The 19,438-nt window shown below is 46.3% G+C and overlaps 2 protein-coding genes across 3 annotated transcripts; one reads left to right on the top strand and one right to left on the bottom strand.

Moving 5' to 3' along the window:
- The first annotated feature begins 1,411 nt into the window (after window positions 1-1,411).
- Window positions 1,412-17,904, top strand: HEPACAM (hepatic and glial cell adhesion molecule). Of its 2 annotated transcripts, none has more exons than XM_015116033.3 (7): window positions 1,412-1,537; window positions 12,117-12,458; window positions 13,176-13,457; window positions 13,751-13,844; window positions 14,336-14,409; window positions 14,699-14,766; window positions 15,709-17,904. In XM_015116033.3, the coding sequence occupies exons 1-7, from the start codon at window positions 1,453-1,455 to the stop codon at window positions 16,009-16,011; spliced, it is 1,248 nt and encodes a 415-aa protein (XP_014971519.1). In that variant the 5' UTR covers window positions 1,412-1,452; the 3' UTR covers window positions 16,012-17,904. The 2 variants fall into 2 exon arrangements, with proteins under 2 accessions (XP_014971519.1, XP_014971518.1); XM_015116032.3 differs by having other exon boundaries at window positions 14,696-14,766.
- On the bottom strand, window positions 17,067-17,406 carry HEPN1 (hepatocellular carcinoma, down-regulated 1). Its single transcript, XM_077964591.1, is given in 2 exon segments — window positions 17,067-17,320; window positions 17,323-17,406. Coding segments are annotated over 2 exon segments (276 nt in total). The 5' UTR covers window positions 17,392-17,406; the 3' UTR covers window positions 17,067-17,113.
- Window positions 17,905-19,438: the final 1,534 nt, after the last annotated feature.

The following is a 19,438-nucleotide window of genomic DNA, read 5'->3' as shown; positions in this document are numbered from 1 at the left end:
AATAACATTAGCTCTTCCAGTGGAAGAAAGGTGCCTTGAGTTGTCTAGGGAAAAGTCATAAACACCAAAATGCAAAAGGAAAAAAGAATCCCCTTTGTATATTTCAGAATGTTTTCGGAGAGTTCTGTGAAGTTCAGTGCCTCCCAACTCTTCTCCCTCTGCTGAGGCTCAGAAAGGCTATGTAATAATGCTTCAGTTCTGGAAAGTTGACCTACTCAGGCTTTATCCAGTATGTAAAAAGAATATTCAGAGAGATAATTGCTGCATTTACAAAACCAAGACCAGGGTTTAGGGATGATCAAGAAGGAAGTTGTGAAGTTTGGTATCCCAAAAATATAAAGATCCCAGCATGAATGAAAAAAGAAACAAGAAAAGGCAATTTTTTAAAAATTTAAAATGTCATCTCTGTAACAAAAGATTTGCTAGGTACTCTTCTGTACCAAATCTTCATCAATCCTCCCAACAATTCCCCTCAAGAAAGCTATTATTTTCCCCATTTTACAGATGAGAAATTGGAGGCTCAAAGAGGTTGCAAGCCCATCCCAAGATCACAGTTATTAGGCATCCATTCCCTTGGCCGCCCTCATGAAATGATGTGAACACGTGAATGGGGGTCAGAGTAGAGCTAGGGTGTTTCTCCTCTTCACAGCCTTGAGACAGGAGCGGAAAGCTAGGCTGTTAAGCTGATAATAGAACCCTAGGATGCTGGCTATTAGGACATTACCTTCATTTTGCTCTGACATGTTCTAGAAAATTGGCTGAAAGCAGGGGAATGAACAGAGTGGCTTCTGGAAAGAGGTCTCCAGCATCTATGTGGTTCTATGATAGAAGAGAAAATTCCAAGCCAGAGAAAGACAAGTGTAAAAATAATAGAATTCAAGCTGTTTTCCAGTCTTCTTCCTTTGGGATGGAACAGGGGTTTTCCATTTCTTCAGCAATTCTCTGGAGTCTTTCACTTCCCAGCTTTTTAAAAGCTCTTCTCCCTCCCTTTTCAGAGCTTATTGGAGGTCTGTCCTGGCATGTACCCTCCTCCTCAGGGAGAAGGACTGTGAGGTGGAGACAGGGTAGGTTGGGACACAAAGTCCAGTTAAGTGTGTGTCCCAGCTCAGTGCTCTGAGCCCAGATCCTCATCTCCCCAGGTAGTGGGGCTCAGCACCGACAAGCCGAACTGCTGGGCTGCCGGTGTCCCCCATGTTGGAACCTGAGTTGGAGATTATCTCCTAAGCAGATACCCACTTCCAAACTGGGGATGTAGGGCTAGGAAACTAGAAAATGCCAGGTCTGAGGGAGAGGAAAGAACAAGTCCAGCAATACACAGAGCTCTGTGTATTCAGAGGGAAGTTGGCAGGGTTGTGTTCGGGCAGAGAAACTCCGAGTGGTACAAAGGGGACGTGCCCAGAGTGGAGAAATCATGCTAATTGTCTCCACTAGAGCTGGAGAACGCCATCCAAAATGAAGAGAGAAAGGGGAGCCCTGTCCAGAGCCTCCAGGGCCCTGCACCTCGCTCCTTTTGTCTACCTTCTTCTGATCCAGACAGGTAGGAGGCCAGAGGGTAAGAAAGGGTCTGAAGAAAGGACCCGGGGCTTTTGCAGCAGAGGGAGGGGAGAGTGGAGGGCCTGAATGCCTTTGGGGCGGGAGTGGGGGAGAGCTCAGCTGCCGTGGGAAGCATCTCAGGGAATTCAGGCATTAGTGTTGAGCATATTTCTTTATTCCGTGTGCCTCCCGCGCGGCCCCTGCCCCCTTCCCCCAAAAGGCTGCATGACTTTGGAGCTCCCACGGCATTCAGTACATTAGATGGCGGGCACTGGGCCATTTCGTATGGGATGACTTGTTGGCGTGGGCCAGTCCGGCATTCTTTCCAAGGGATTGTGGTGGGGCTTGAGGGGCGGGGGTAGGGGAAATCTTCTTTTTGTACCTCCCCAGTCCCCGACTCGGGCCTCTCTGAGTGTGGAAGAGTAAGGCAGATGATAGAATCTTTGGAGATAATGAGCCTCCTAGTGTGGGATAGCCATACCCACCTATCCATAATTCACTCCACTCCATAGCTGCTTACCTCCTCTACCGCCCCCTATCAATCCTTCGAGAAGTGATCTTATTTAAGTATACCTATTTATGAGTACATACACATATGCGCGCGCACACACACACACACACACAGTTACAGAGTGCTGAGGAATTCACAACTTAGTGGGGCAAAGAGATGCAGAGATCTTTTTACTAAACTGCAGGAACTATCTTAAGTCAATTATGCAGAGAATGCAAGCAATCAGAGAAAGGTCACCTACCCCATCCGGGAAGGTGGTGCTGGTGGAGGGGGGGTTGATACGGTAGGACACAGGGTGTGGGAATATCAGGGGGAGGTTTTCTGGTAGAAGGAATGTGTGCACTGAATTTTAAAAGATGGGGAAAAAAGGTAGGAGTATAAGTGGGTGTTAGGGTTGGGAAATGAGCAAAGGTCAACAGCTTGAAATAACATCAAGTGTTTAGTCAGAGCCCAGCAGTTCATCACTGCTGGAGAGAAAAGCATGAATTGAGTTAGGCAAGAGCTTTGTAAACCAGACTCATAATCTGGGGGTTGAGAGGTGGGGGAGTGAGCGGTTTTTAATTTGGGGACTGTCGGGGTTACACATACCTTTCAGATAGCTTACTCAATCTGCAGGGGACCATTGCAGGGGAAACTGGAGGCAAATAAAATAAGAAAGGAAGTTTGCATTCATTTTCTAGGATTCCTGTAACAAAATACCACAAACCGAGTGGCTTAAACAATAGAAATGCATTATCTCAAAGTCCTGGAAGCCAGAAGTGGGAGATCGAGGTGTCAGCAGGGCCATGCTCTCTCTGAAGCTTCTAGGGAGGGTTCTGCCTTAGGGTTCTCGCCTAGCTTCTGGTAATTCCTTGACTTGTGGCAGCATCACTCCAGTCTTGGTATGGCATGCTCCGTGTTTGCATGTCTGTGTCCACATTTCCCCTTTTTATAAGGACACATACTAGATTAGGTCCACCCTACTCCATTATGATCCCTTCTTATTAGATCTGCAGTAACCCCATTGACAAATAAGATCACATTCTGAAGTACTTGGGGGTTAGGACTTCAACGTATGAATTTGAGGGGAACACAGGTCAAAAAGCTATTGCAATAGATCAGGAGAGAAATAAGAGAAATAACATGGACTGAAATTATAATAAAGATAGAGGGAATGAGGCACGCTGAGAAAATGTTTTAGAGGTAAAGTCAGGAGCTAGTGACCTGTAGGAAGTAGGAGGATTTAGGGAGGGAGGGAGGATTGCTGTGTGAAACCTTAAATAAAAAAATGAATATCATACATGTTTAGATTGAAATACCTATGAGGCTTCCGTGTGAAGATGTTACATAGCCTGGAGTTGGGTGGCAGAGAGGTCAGGGTTGGAGAGAGGTATTTGGCAGCTGTCAGGCCATAGGTGAGAGTTAAAACAATAAAAATAGATAATATTACTTAGGAGGAGAAAAACATGGGATGAAAATGAAACATCATGTAACCTCAAGATTTGTAGAGGAAGGCAGAGGAAGAAATGCCTATTAAGGAGACAAAGAGGGAACAGTCAGAGAGACAGAAGGACTAGAAGCCTGTGGTACTGTCCAGAAAATCAAGGGAGTTGAGAGTTTTCAGGAGTAAACCAACACCACTGAATGTGACAAAGACCTGAAAGAGCCCATTGGATAAGGCAATTAAGAAGTTACTGTTGGCTTTGGTGAAATGACAATGAGCTGAAGAAATAACGAGAGCTGAAGGTATGGAGATAGTGAGTTGAGAACAGGAATGACACAAATATACAAAGCAGAGATGACCCTAAACTCTTTCTGGTCATCAAATGGTAGGGAAAAAATTACAGAAAGATCACATCAGTCAGTAAGACTGGGACAAAACAAAAGGTGATCAAGGATATTGTATGTGGAAAAATGTAACTTAGTAAATATATCAAAACATTCTAAATGTGGCCAGGAGTGGTGGTTCATGCTTGTAATCTCAGAACTTTGGGAGACCTAGGCAGTTGGATGGCTTGAGCCCAGGAATTCGAGACCAGCCTGGGCACCATGGTGAAACCCCATCTCTATAAAAATGTAAAAATTAGCCAGACCTAGTGGTGCACGCTTGTAATTCCAGCTACTCAGGAAGCTGAGGTGGGAGGATTTCTTGAACCAGGGAGGTCAAGGCCTCAGTGAGCCATGATCATGGCACTGCACTTCAGCCTGGGTGACAGAGCAAGAACCTTTCTCAAAAAAAAAAAAAAGTTATAATGTAAGTTATGCTGATAGGATATTAGTTAATGACCTATGATAGATAAGAGGTAAGTGCTGGGAGAGGCCATTGTACTGCTGTGGACTAAAGAGTAATAAGAGCTGAGATTCTAGAAGGAATCCCTCCCATCCCTAATATATTATTTAGGAAAATGTCTGCTTCTGGGAACAATAAATTCCAAAATTTAAGTTCCTGGCATTAACTATGTGATAGTCCATTGTAGTTTCAGACTAGGCCTGGGAAGAGGAAGGACTCTACTCCATGAAGTTTTTCAGGGACCAAGCCAATGGAGCCCTATCAACTTTGACATGCGCTTCCAAAGATCACCATGAGGTTTATCTTCTTTTCTTCCAGGTAGAGAATTTTATTTTATTTTTTTAATGGAGAGACATACTACAAGGAAGACTTTGCTAAACAAGGTCTGTAAGTGATATGTATCACTTGCACTAGTTCTCTTTGCTATGACTCAGTCAAATGGCCATACTTCACAGCAAGGGAAGCTGGCTGGGAAATGTAGTTTTTAAGATTGGCACTAAAGGGGAGACTGGACCATGTGGCCCTGGCTCCCCAAGATTTACCTTAATCTTGTACTATGGCAGACACTACCAAGCTAGCCCTGAGGCGTCACAGAGCACACAGTCTTTAACAGTCTGGCCCTGACATGGACAAATGAAGCTTTTCTAAATTCATCATTTTTATTTCCCAATTTTTAAATTCCAATTTATGAAACGTTCAAATAAGAATTTTCTAGAGACCAGGACATTAACTGACAGACATAGGCACAGCATGCCATAAATCTAGGTAATCTGATTTCCATGGTTTTATTGTCTGGAATACAAGAGATTCCATCCTCTAGGCACCCAATAGAAACAAGTCTCTTACCTGGGTTCCATGCTCTTTAGCCCCAAGTTCACCCCCACATTGCAGGTGCTGTCATTTTAAAAATTGTTTATTAAAAATTACATACAAGAAAGTACATTTAGCATAAAGATACAGTTTGGTGAGCCTTTAAAAAGTTAACAAACCCATGTAATCAACCCCCAGATCAAGAAACAACATTTTGGCACCTCAGAATCACCCTCATACTATCTCAGTTACTACTGTCTTCCCTCTGGGATTATAGTGGTATCCTAACTTCTAATGCAAATTAATTTTGCATGTCTTTCTATAAGTGGTATCATATGTATTCAATCTTCTATGTCTGAACATCAAGTTTGTAGGATTCATCTATGTTGTTGTCTTAGTTTTTTTGGTCTCACTGCTGTATAGTATTCCATTGTATGAATATGCCACAATTTATTTCTCTATTCAACTTTGATAGACACTTTGGTTGTTTCCAAACCAACCCAACCAACTTAGCCCTGTTGGGGCTTTATGAATAGAGTTGTTACTATTATACATCCTATAATGGTACATGTCTTTTGGAGAACAGATATGGGCATTTCTTTCGGGGATACACCTAGGAGTAGAATTGCTTAATTATAGGGTATTTGTGTGTTTAGCTTTCATAGATATGGCCAAACGGTTTTCAAAAATGAATGTATCAGTTTACGCTCCTATCAACATGTATGAGAGTTTCAGATGATCCATATCTTCCCAATAATTGTATTTTCTTTTTCTCCTTTTGGCCATCCTAGTGGGTATGAACCAGTATCAAATTCTGGTTTAAGGTTGGTATGATGGCTCACATCTGTAATCCCAGCACTTTAAGAGGCCAAGGCATAAAGATTGCTTGAGGCCAGGAGTTCAAGACCAGCGTGGGCAATGTAGTAAGACCTCTTCCCTATAAAATTTTTTTTAATTAGCTGAATGTGGTGGTGTGTTCCTGTAGTCCCAGCTACTTGGGAGGTTGAGACAAGAGAATCTCTTGAGCCCAGGAGTTTGAGGCTGCAGTGAGGTATGGTCATGCCACTGCAGTCCAGCCTGGGAAACAGGGTGACACCTTGTCGCTGGAAAAAAAAAAAAAAAAGTTTAAAATTGTATTTCTATTAAAATTAATGTGCCAATTTTCCTATTGTGTTGTTTTAATTTCTTTAAAATTGTGAACTTGTGGGAGTTTAAATTATATATTTTGCTTATGAGCCTTTTATAGTATATATGTATTGCAAACATCTCCTCCCACTTTATGGTTTGCCTTTCATTTTCATAATAGTATCTTTTGATGAACAGAAGCTCTTAATTTTATTGAGTCTAATGTATCATTTCCTTCTTTGATGGTTACCACTTTTGTGTCCTTTATAAGAGATCTGTGTCTGCCCTCAAGTCAAGGACGTAGTCTGTTTTCTTTTTCAAACGTTGTTGTTTTACCTTTCATATTTAGATCTGCAATCCATCCAAAGGTAATGTTTGTGTAAGGTGTGAGGTAAGGGTCAATTCATTTTTATCCTACATGGCCCAGCACTATTTTGTGAAAAGAACTTTTCTCCCTGCACTGCAGTATCACCTTTGTCATCATTTGAGCAATCATATTTAAGTCTGTTTTCAGACTTTCTATTGATCTATTTGTCTATCTTCGTGTCAAGATCACAAAGTAAACCTCCTGGGATTTTGATTGGCATTGTATTAAACTGTAAATCAGTTTAGGAGAATTGACAGCTTAACAAGAGTGACTGTTCCAGTCCACAAACATGGTAAATCTCTGTGTGCCATCTTGATACCTATTAACTAGGTACACATTCCTGAACATCTACACTCCTTAGATTGTAGACAAAAAGCTACCAGCTCCTTTCCTTCTGGATCCCAAAAGCCTTCTTCACAGCTTCTGTTTCCTGGTTTTCTCTCACATCCCTGAATAACTGGCGCTTCAAATGACTTGCAGGCCTCAACAGGATAACAACATAAGAATACAACACAGCAGCCCCAATATCCACACAATAAGTGATGCACCTATACAGTAACAGCAAAGGAAGGGGGTGGTTTTCTCAGATCCTCATTAATTAGGAATAATATTAAAAACCAAAAGCAGAAACAATATGTTTTCCTTTTAGGAAACCGAGGTGTTCTGCCCTTGGATTATTAGATGCAGTTCTGGCTACCACACCATAAAAGGAAATAATACAGTTGGAGAAAGCCCAAGGAAGGGTATCTATGACGGCCAAAAGGATGAAGAGACTTCTTTGTGGAGACAGACCCAAACTAAACCAAAAACTTTTCAGATGAAAAGGGACATGGCAGCAACCTTTGGTGTTAGGAATATGGATAAGGTGTGTATAGACCAAGTCCTAGAACACATATTTGGCACTACCCACATTGGCACTTTTAAAAGGTAAATTTAAGACAAATACTGGCGAAAGGAAACTTTGGCTCAGCAAAGGGAACACATAAAAATGAGTGGATGGTGATTTCTCTAAGGGACTACCCTATTAAGAAAAGCCAAGGCTATCTGCAGATGCATTCTTATACCCTAAAGTTTGACATTCCCCAGCATCACAGCAGCTCAAAATCCTACCTGAGGAGTGCCCAACAACCTACTCCAGTACTGCATTGTTGAGGTTGATAAGGTACAACTTGCTGAGCTCTCATTTCCTTTTCTTCAGCCTCTGGTGGGAACAGAAACTTTCTACATTATGATGCCTTGGAGACAATGATTAAGTTAATCGCTTCTCAAGGTTGAGCGGTCCTAGTCCTTTTATTTCCACTCTGGACCTTAGTTGTGAGCTATTTCCTCATTTCTGTGTCGTGCTTTGGCTCCTGTCCCAGTTCTCTGTGTCCCTTGAAAGTTGTGGAACCCTGAACTTAATACAGAGCATGATTTTGGCTACAGTTTTTGGGAAACAGTGTTTGCTCAGCAAACTGCTCTGTCAGCTTTCAAGAAAGACTCCTTCATTCACTTATGAACACATGTGATACATCCTTTTGACCCACGGACATGCCCATGTTCACAGGCATGATGAGGGGACTTATCTAAAGGAGGGTAAGGCCTCAGGCAATCTGTAGGCCATAACTCCTCCAATGTTCTTATCCAGAACAAATCTACTTTAAATGGGCAGAAAGGCCTCAGGGAGAAATAGATAGCGAAAAGGCTCCTAGGACTTTGGATGGGACAGGAGAGCGTGGAAGCCAGGAAAGCTCCAGGAGGCCACAGAAGATAGAAGCGAAAGGGGAAATCCCTTCTACTTGTTTTTGAGGTTGTCACTGTCCAGACTGTAGAAGAAGGAAATGAGAATCCTCAAAGTTTGGTGCTTGGGGTCATTATACCTGTGAAGCCCGAATATCTGAGACAGGTCTCAGTTAATTTACAAAGTTTATTTGCCAAAGTTGAGGACGTATGCCTGTGACACAGCCTCAGGGGGTCCTGATGAGATGTGCCCAAGGTGGTCAGAGCACAGTTTGGTTTCATACATTTTAGGAAGACATTAGACATCAATCAACATATGTAAGACGAACATTGGTTTGGTCCGGAAAGGTGGGACAACTCTTAAGTGGGGAGAGGGCTTCCAGGTCATAGGCAGATAAGAGACAAATGGTTGCATTATTTTGAGTTTCTTTTTTTGATTAGTCTTTCCAAAGGAGGCAATCAGATATGCATTTATCTTAGTGAGCAGAGGGGTGACTTTGAATAGAATGGGAGGCAGGTTTGCTATAAGCAGTTCCCAGCTTGACTTTTCCCTTTAGCTTAGTGATTTTGGAGCCCCAAGATTTATTTTCCTTTTACACACCAATTTACTAAACTCCAGGATGCCTCTGCATATGTAACCCTCACCTACATAGCATACTACTGCACATTGGGTCCCAAGAAAGGAGGTAGATGTTCCCCAGCTATTTGATCATCACCCCAGTGGCCTTTAATAAAGCTCATGACTTTTTTCAGGACCACCTCTTGTTATACATACCAAAGCCTATTTGCCTACTCAGGGAAATTTGAAAGTTTGCTTTTCTAAATCAAGCCATGCCTTGGACCTAATTTCTTAATCACAAAAATTAAGAATTGGAAGAAACCTTATGGATCCTGTGGTCAAATGGACTTTAGTCTGATGCACAGAGCCAGTAGGGATTCCTAGTTGCTCCTTAGGTTATTGAGGGGGACAGGACTCATCCCCACCACCTCTTCTACCAAAGCAGGTGAGATGGAACCATATTTCATTTGTCCGTTTTTATTTAAGATTTTGTGGGAAGAAAGTATCATTAATTTTTAAAAGTCTGAAAATAGTTTATGTTGTTCATTTTGCTTGCCCCAAATTAAGATTTTCATTCAACAGCAAGCATATGATATTCACACATTCAGCTTTAATCAGTAGAGCTGTCTCTTCTGCTTTATTTTACTTATTTATTTTTTTTTTTTGAGATGGAGTCTGGCTCTGTCGCCCAGCCTGGAGTGCAGTGGTGCAATCTTAGCTCACTGCAACCTCCACTTCCTGGGTACAAGTGATTTTCCTGCCTCAGCCTCCCGAGTAGCTAGGATTACAGGCATGTGCCACCACGTCCAACCTGTTTCTTCTACTTTTAAGGTTTTATCATTCTAACATTCCTGGCAGGTAGCGGATCGTAGAATGTCAGAGCTAGGGCCAGGTGTGGTGGCCCACACCTGTAATCCCAGCACTTTGGGAGGCCAACACAGGTGGATTGCTTGAGCTCAGGAGTTCAAGACCAGCCACCTGGGCAACATGGTGAAATCCTGTTTCTACAAAAAATACAAAAAAAAAAAAAAAACTAGCCAGGCATAGTGGCACATGCCTGTGGTCCCAGCTACTTGGAAGGCTGAGGTGGGAGGTTCACTGGATCCTGGGAGGCAGAGGTTGCAGTAAGCCAAGGTCGTGCCACTGCACTTCAGTCTGGGTGACAGAGTGAGACCTTGTCTCAAAAAAAAAAAAAAAAAAAAGTCAGAGCTAAGAAGGTCCCTAGAGATCTTCTGGTCCTGCTACTTCAATGTACAGAGGAGGAAGCTGAGGCCCAGCAAAGTGTAAAAATAGCCAGTTGGGCTTTCCTTGGCCATTTCCAAAGATGAGGAGCTTACTACTTAGCAAAGCACTTTTTCCAAAAATTGATCTCATATGTTTAGTAAATAAAATTTGCTTTGATCTTCACCACCAACCTTTTAGCTTAATTGCCTCTTGGTTTGGTCTGGCCCTCTAAGCACAAGGAGAGAAGGAATGAAAAGGTACAGCTCAGTTTCCTCAGCACTGAACGGCAGCAGCAGCAGAGTGAGAAATAAGGGTGAGAAAGCAAGAGGGAGCTTCAGAGGGAATGACTGCCAAAGGAAGTGGCAGCGGGTGCAGAGGGACTGAGAATCTGGCATGTATGTGCCTGTTCAGCTAAACTCAGCTCAGCTCCCAACTGGCGTCCTCTCCAGAAGACCCTCCTTCGGGTGGTAGGATTGCTCTGCAAGGCTAGGTGACATCAAATAGCAGTGTCTTTTCAGGTCCCAAAGCTCCTAAGAGGTCTCTGAAATGCCCTCTGGATAGGGCATCCATTGGACAAGTGGTAAAATCCCAGAATTACAGGGCTGGAACAAACCAATGAGACCATCCAGCCTACTACTCCTTTTATCTATGGGAAATCTGAGCTCCAAGGAGATGGGACCCTCCTAAGTCACGTATCAATAATAGGGCCCAAAACTCTGCTCAGTTTTGTGTTCTGTCTGCTATATGACAATGACAAATATGCATATTGTACTTTCCAATCTTGTGAACTTGATAAGGCAGTTGCTGTTGGGGTTTTTTTGTTTTTGTTTTTTCTGAGATGGAGGAGTCCTCTGTCACCCAGGCTCGAATGCAGCAGCACTATCTCAGCTCACTGCAACCTCTGCCTCCCGGGTTCAAGCGATTCTCGTGTCTCAGCCTCCCGAGTAGCTGGGATTACAGAAGCGTGCCACAATGCCCAGTTAATTTTTTGGTATTTTTAGTAGAGACGGGGTTTTGCCATGTTGGCCAGGCTGGTCTCAAACTCCTAACCTCAGGTGATCTTCCTGTCTTGGCCTCCCAAAGTGCTATGATTACAGGCGTGAGCCACCGTGCCCAGCCTTGTTATTATTATCCTTATTTTACAAATGAGAAGAATGAGGCTTAAAATGATTATGTACCCAAATCCACATAGCCAGTAAGAGGTAGGTAGAGCCCAGCCTGAAAAAGCTTTTCTGATTCTCAGCTCTTTGTTCTGCCCATCCCAAATCCCTCTTCTAGGGGTCCAGATTGGGCTGGAGTTTGGGTGAATTCCGAAAACCACCTTCCTAGTTGCAGGACTGTTCTGCACTGAGTGGGCCTAGTAAGATACTACATGCATCTGCAAAAAAGACAGGGGAGGCTCCTGGTATAACTAGAAAGTGGTCAAGTTGTCTTCAGGCCCCTAAGCTTTCCCTTTACTGGCACTCTCTCATGACCTACTCCTTTCTTTGTGAATCTGTGTTCCGTGCTTTCTCCATCTCCTCACCCTCCCAATCCCCAATCGAGAAGATCTGACAAATTCACCCAGAGGTCTAATGACTTATAAGCTTCATGGGGGTAGGGATTTTTGTCGGCTTTGCCCATTGATATATCCTAAAGACAAAGAAAAGTGTCTGGCAGATAGGAGATGTTCAATATTTTTACGAATGGAGCTCATAGGGTGTGGGTATGCTAGACTCTTCCACAAGAGAAAGGCAATGGACAAAGTGCCAGAGAGGCAAAGGGCCAGGTAGAAGAAGGACTGAAGGCCGTGAGATGGCTGTGAGAGAGAACAAAGGGGCAGAAGTGCACAGAGCTACTATGGGGGAGGAGATAGCACCCAGGCTTAAGAAGCCAGGATTGGCAGGGAGTGAAGAGCCAGAGGGCGAGGCTTTGGGAGATCAGAAGACTTAAAGTTGGGAGTGGGCTAAGGAGCCCAGGGTCTGACGCTTCCCTCTTCCTCATGGGCCTCTGTTCACAGACCCCCTGGAGGGGGTGAACATCACCAGCCCTGTGCGTCTGATCCATGGCACCGTGGGGAAGTCGGCTCTGCTTTCTGTGCAGTACAGCAGTACCAGCAGCGACAGGCCTGTAGTGAAGTGGCAGCTGAAGCGGGACAAGCCAGTGACCGTGGTGCAGTCCATTGGCACGGAGGTCATCGGCACCCTGCGGCCTGACTATCGAGATCGTATCCGGCTCTTTGAAAATGGCTCCCTGCTTCTCAGCGACCTGCAGCTGGCTGATGAGGGCACCTATGAGGTTGAGATCTCCATCACCGACGACACCTTCACTGGGGAAAAGACCATCAACCTTACTGTAGATGGTAAAGTGCTCTGGCAGGGAAAGAGGCAAGACTGGCAGGTGGGACTGGGGAAGGGTCTGCCCAGCGCACCAGCTAGACCAAGGGAAAACCAACCCAAAAGGCACTTGGGAGCTGAGAATGAGGCAAGTGGACGTTAGAAGTTGGCAGACAGGCACAGCACAGCTAACATGTAGAGTGATTGCCATGTGCCAGAAACTATTCTAAGTGCTTTGCATATGTTGACTCACTTAATGCTTATAATAATCTGGGGATAGTTAATATCATCATCCCCATTTTGCAGATGAGGAAAGTGAGCTACTGAAAGGTTCAATAACTTGCCCAAGGTCACACAGCTAGAAGTGATAGAGCCAAGATTTGAACCTAAACAGTAGGACCCAGGCTTAGCCCAACTAAAATATCTTCCTGGCTGGGTCAGTTTAAGACATTAAAGCCCAGGGTTCATGGGAAGGCATTTAGAAAGAGGGAATGAGGGCAACGCCATGTCTGCATTGTTCAGCATTGTACCCACTATGCCTAGTTGGTGCTCCATAAATAATCAGTAAAACAAATGAATAAGTGATGGGAAAGGACTGGACTTAGGATGTCTGAAGTCTTCTCAGCCCACAGATTGAGTTGGAAGGTAGCGTTAAAGGTGTGTTCGAAGGCAAGGAGCTAAAAAGGGGAAGGGAGACACTTCTTAGCCAATGACTCACAGGCTCCCCCATTCCTGTGGCTTAGTGCCCATTTCGAGGCCACAGGTGTTGGTGGCTTCAACCACTGTGCTGGAACTCAGCGAGGCCTTCACCTTGAACTGCTCACACGAGAATGGCACCAAGCCCAGCTACACCTGGCTGAAGGACGGCAAGCCCCTCCTCAATGACTCGAGAATGCTCCTGTCCCCGGACCAAAAGGTGCTCACCATCACCCGCGTGCTTATGGAGGACGACGACCTGTACAGCTGCGTGGTAGAGAACCCCATCAGCCAGGGTCGCAGCCTGCCTGTCAAGATCACCGTATACAGTGAGTTTTCCTGCAGGCTTTCCTTTAGGACTCAAAGCCCCAAGAGGCAGGTGACCATGAGGGACTGAGGACATCCCAGAGAATGTCACTGGGAGGAGGGGGACAGCGATAGGCCAACTATCCATGGAGGACACCAACAGGTGGGCAGTGGGTTCTGTGCAAGCTCCACCACCAGCATCAGCAAGGCATGCAGCCTGGGGCTCCCCCTCTCTTGCGTCCATGGCAGAAGTTCTGCTTACCACACCTTGCCCCTTTGAGGTCCCTCCTGCCTCTCTGCTTCTCTCTCTCCCTAGGAAGAAGTTCCCTTTACATCATCTTGTCTACAGGAGGCATCTTCCTCCTTGTGACCTTGGTGACAGTCTGTGCCTGCTGGAAACCTTCCAAAAGGTCTGGGTAACTCTCCTGAGCACCTGAGTCCTTCAATCCATCCCAAACCTATGCCTTTCATCCCAGGGCTCTGCATCTCTTCCCAAGAGGTCCATTCTTCCATTGTGTATGCAACAGCATCTTGTGCTCCCAAGCCCCCACAACCACAGCACCAGTAACAATAGTTTTTTCGCTTGCCAACCACCTTTTCTGGGGCCAGGCACTGTGGCTGTGATTAGCCGGCTACCTTTTAAGTATGATTATCTGCAGTTTAACGGATAATGACACTGAGACTAGGATTGGTTAAATGACTTGCCCACAGTCACAACGCTAGTGACAGACTCAAGGTGCAAAGCTAGATGTGATTCATTCCAAAGCTCATGAACTGTACCCAGCCCATCTTCCTGTCACAAGGCCTCTTTTATGGCCATCAGATCCCTCCCTGTGTCCCCGCTAGATCTTCTGCTCATGTTCAATAGTTTGGCTCATGGTGGGGCTGGATTGATTCACAGGAAACAGAAGAAGCTAGAGAAGCAAAACTCCCTGGAATACATGGATCAGAATGATGACCGCCTGAAACCAGAAGGTGAGCTCCCAGCCACCCATTCACCCATCCCATCAACACTCAGATCAGTGGGCTGCTGGGAAAAGGCAGAACTGGGCGACAAGGAAAACAGCTCTGCAGGGACCCTTCCCCCACCAACTGCACGAAGACTGCAGAGGAGGGAGAGGTTTGGCCAAGGTAGGAGCCAGGATATTCAGATATGTTGGTGGAGGTTGTGGCGGGCCATTTGGGAAGCACAGAGAGTAGGTGCCGGTTGGTGGGGAGAGTCTGTACCTGGGCCAGCCACCCACTTCTCTCCCCTGTGCAGCAGACACCCTCCCTCGAAGTGGTGATCAGGAACGGAAAAACCCCATGGCACTCTACATCCTGAAGGACAAGGTGAGCAGCTCTGGGCTGGGTGCCCAGAAACATGCAGTGAGCCCCTCCCACATGCCTGGTTCTAGGGAGCCATACTATATTCCTATCCCTTTATAGCAGCAGTCCCCAACCTTTTTGGCACCAGGAACTGGCTTCATGGAAGAAAATTTTTCCATGGATGGTGGTGGGGGTGGTTTCAGGACGAAACTGTTCCACCTCAGATCATCAGGCATTGGATTCTCATAAGGAGCGCGCAACCTAGATCCCTCGCATGCGCAATTCACAATAGCGTTTGTGCTCCTATGAGAATTGAATGCAGCCACTAATCTGAGAGGAGGCGGAGGTCAGGCGATAATACAAGCCATGGGGAGTGGCTGTAAATACATATGAAGCTTTGCTCTCTGGCCTACCGCTCACCTCCTGCTCTGCCGTTCTGTTCCTAACAGGCCAGAGACCAGTACCAGTCCTCGGCCTGGGGGTGGGGACCCCTGCTTTACAGTACTCAGAATAACCCTGTGAAATATTTGTGTCATGCACATTTTAGAGATTAGAAAAAACAAGGCTGTGAGATTAAATGACTTGCTCAGGATTAAACAAATCAATGAGTGGCAGATCTAGGTTTCAAACCTAGGTCTTTGGACACCAGTTCTGGTGATTTCCCCAGTATTCCACAACTAACTCTGTCCCAGGTTGTCCACGATGGGTAGAAAGAGGACAGTAAAGGGGAAAAGCACTCAAATCATCGCATTTCAACATTTACTGAACACCTATTACGTGCTAGGAGGCCCCATGCTCAGTGTGGCATATCGCCAGGAAAACCAGACCTGCCTGCAGCCTTCCACGAGGTGGGCGTGCAGAGGGAAACTGGGTCCCTCCCCTCAGAATTCCAGCAAGCTCTAACACCAGGCGCGCTCCCAGGCTGGGCTGACTGTCCCCTGACCCCTGCGGCGCGTGTCCTTGCAGGACTCCCCGGAGCCCGAGGAGAACCCGTCCCCGGAGCCTCGAAGCGCGACGGAGCCCGGCCCGCCCGGCTACTCCGTGTCGCCCGCAGTGCCCGGCCGCTCGCCAGGGCTGCCCATCCGCTCCGCCCGCCGCTACCCGCGCTCCCCAGCGCGCTCCCCAGCCACCGGCCGGACGCACACGTCGCCGCCCCGGGCCCCGAGCTCGCCCGGCCGCTCGCGCAGCGCCTCGCGCACACTGCGGACTGCGGGCGTGCACATAATCCGCGAGCAAGACGAGGCCGGCCCGGTGGAGATCAGCGCCTGAGCCGCCTCGGGACCCCCTGAGAGGCGCCCGCGGTCTGCGGCCAGCGGCCCGGGGGGAGGGCTGGGGCTGGGAAGCCGGGGCGCGGCGCACTAGGGGCTAGGGGAGGTCCCGGCGGGGCGCGGGTGTCTCGGGTGTGGACGCGTATGAGCATGCGCAGACGGAGGCGGGTGCGCGGAGGCGGCAGTGTTGAGGTGGTGAAACCGGGGAGCATTTGCTTCCGGTTTACAGGCTGTGTTCTCACTTGGTATAGGTTGTGCCCTATTAGGACCACATAGATTATTAAATTTCTGGCCCAACACCCAAAAGCGTTTTATGGAAACTAACATCAGTAACCTAACCCGCCCGTGACTATCCTGTGCTCTTCCCAGGGAGCTGTGTTGTTTCCCACCCGCCACCCTTCCCACTGAACAAATGCCTGAGTGCTGGAGCACTTTTTTTTTGGCAAGCTCAGATTAGAGAGGCCACTTTCCCAAAATCCACAGCTGCACGAAGCTAAGGAGAAGCCAGATGCCGGTTACTGGGTGTGCAGGGGCTGTTCTGAGCTGGGGGATCATTGTGAAGGCCTTCTTCCCTGGGCACCTGGTACCTGGGGACCTACGAGGTGGTGAGGAAAGGGTACAAGTATGTTTCTTTTCCCTCTGACCTAGGCCCTAGCAAGGGCAAAGAACCCGAACCTGCCAGCTTGGCCTCCTCCCAGAGCCTCCCTCAGAGGCATGTCATGCCAAGCATTCTTTCTGTCTCTGTTCATGAACAGAAGAGATGGATGGGCTTATTCGTATAGAGAAGTGAATTCCACTTACTCCCCTGGCCCAGAAAACTAGACCAAGTGAGGAACTGTTTTAGCTCATCTAACTTATACATTCGTCCTGGCTTCCTTACAAAACAAGCCTTTCAAACAATCATTGTCCTCAGGAAAGTTGTTGAGCTTCCTCCAGCTGTGAGAATAAGTCCTAATCTCCAGAAAAATGGTGGGGGGAGGAGGAGGCTTATTGCTTCCCAGCATTTCAGGGGAACATGATCCAACCCCTGGCCTCCTGCCACCCATCTGCCCTGCTCCCACATGCTCGGGTCCCAGGGCACAGAACAAGGGCAGACTCCCTAATCACACTAACATCAAAATAAAGAGACTGGGCCGCTGTGTAGCCAGGACATGCCCATGCCACCACCTATTGAACAGTTCGTAGGAGTGGCAGTAATCTACTGTGTCAGGAGAGAGGGCAATTACCAATCTGAAAGAGAAGGAGGCCCTCTGTGTATTCCATCCCCTCCCCCTTAATGCCTCCAAGGGTCCCTGCATCCCTGGCCCATTCCCAACTTCCTAAACTCTAGCTCTGATTCTCCATCATCCCATGGAGCTATTCCAAGGCCCCCGTTACCCATCACCTACACACCAGGTCAAGTTTTGTCTCAGCCCCAGAAGCACTGACATTTCTAGTTTGCCCCCTCTGCCCTTACCCCAACAGCATGCCTGTCTCAGCTCCCTGTCCCTCGGCACTTCCCCAGGCTCATTTGAGCAGGTGTGCCTTCGCAGTGCCCCTAAACTTCCCAGGTGCCTCATCCATAATGAGATAATGAATGTAGGGGAAAGTTTCTCAGGAAGGTGGAAGAGGCAGCAGGACTTGGAGAAGGAGTACCTGCTGGTCAGCCTTGAGATGCACAGGTGAAGGTGAGGGTGAGATGAGAGCATGCTATACCTGGTGCTGAATCCCTGAGGGGCCAGCTTCCCAGGCTTAAGCCAAATCTGCCTTAAATTGGGGGTGGGGAGGGGTTAGTAAGGAATTGGGGTTTGTTTGTTTGTTTTTGTGTTGTTTTCATCTTCATCTTTGTATTACTAGCATCCAGCAGAGTGCCTAGCACATACTGGATGCTCAATAAACTTTTGATGAAATGAAATGACAACTTTATTCCACGTAAACAAGGGTAACAAAACAAGCTGCTTAAATACACCAGTCATTTCCCGTTTTTTCTTCTGCTTTTCTTTCACATCCTTTACCCTCTTTCCAAACCCCAAATTGTCCATTCCAGAATCACTTACCCATTCATTCATTTGCTTATTTGGATGTTCTTTTATTTATTCAACAAACATTTGTTTATCTACCATGGACTAGGCCCTGTCCTAGACACTGCTGATACAGCATAACTATGTCAGGAAGACAAATCAGTAAACAGATGATTACAATATAGTGTGTAAAATGCAATGGCGGAGGTAGATACAAGGTGCTCTGGAAGCATGTAGATTAGATGTCAGCAAAGGCATCTTGGAGAACAGACCTGAGTTGAGTCTTTCTTAGAAAGACTTGTTAATCTGGTTTTCAAAAGTATGAGAGGACACACTCCAAGCAGAGGGAGAAGCATGTATAAAAGCTTGGAAGTACAAGACATGATGGGGGGAATTCAGCATACTGAGCCTAGCAGTTGATGAAATTATTTCAGGAAAGTATGCAAAGTAGAAGGTGAAGAAAGCTGCAGATAGATTTCTGAGGACATCAGTATGTGTAGAAAGGTTAAAAGGACCTCCCCAAGAAGGCTAAAAAAGGCACAGCCAGTAAGATAGGAGAATATATAGGAGATAACTATACCACACAATCAAAAGAACAAAAGAGTTTCAAGAAAAAGGGAGCATTCGGGACTGCATGGGCAGGGGGCTTACGTATGAAAATAAGTTAAAAGCGCGTGTTAAACTTGGCAACAATTAAAACATTGAGTGACTTGGCATAAGTAGTTTCGACGTGTAGTGGGGGTTAAAGCCAGATTGCAATAGGTAAAAAGTGATATGTGGAACTTCTCTGCTAAATACTTGAGACTAGATGTTTGAGAGGTCTTCCTGTTTCAAAACAACTAGGTCCTGCTTAAATGATATTTGTTTTGCATTGCTGGCTTCAAGAGATGGGGGAATTTTTTTTTTTTTCCAGATGGAGTGTCAACACTTGTCACCCATGCTGGAATGCAATGGCGCAGTCTAGGCTCACTACAACCTCTGCCTTCCAGTTCGAGTGATTCTCCTGCCTCAGCCTCCCAAGTAGCTGGGACTACAGGCACGTGCCACCATGTCTGGCTAATTTTTGTATTTCTGGTAGAGACAGGATTTCACTATGTTGGCCCGGCTGATCTCAAACTCCTGACCTCGTGATCCGCCCACCTCAGCCTTCCAAAGTGCTGGGATTACAGGCGTGAGCCACGGCACCTGGCCAGAGATGGGGAAATTTTTAAGCAGCCAGAAGTAAAACAAAATTTAAAAGCACAGTGAGCTCAAAGTACTTAGCACTCATTAAATGTGAGATTACCAAGGGAGGTGAAGCAAGATGGCTGAATAGAAGCCTCCACTGATTGTCTTCCCTGCAAAAACACCAGATTGAACAACTGTCCACACAAAAAAAGCACCCTCATAGCAACCAAAAATCCAATGAGTGATCACAATACCTGGTTT

Source organism: Macaca mulatta, chromosome 14 (assembly GCF_049350105.2).
Source record: "Macaca mulatta isolate MMU2019108-1 chromosome 14, T2T-MMU8v2.0, whole genome shotgun sequence".
NCBI classification, from domain to species: Eukaryota; Metazoa; Chordata; class Mammalia; order Primates; family Cercopithecidae; genus Macaca; species Macaca mulatta.
Note: the sequence above shows the minus strand (reverse complement) of the source record. Positions and strands in the feature narration are given on the sequence as shown.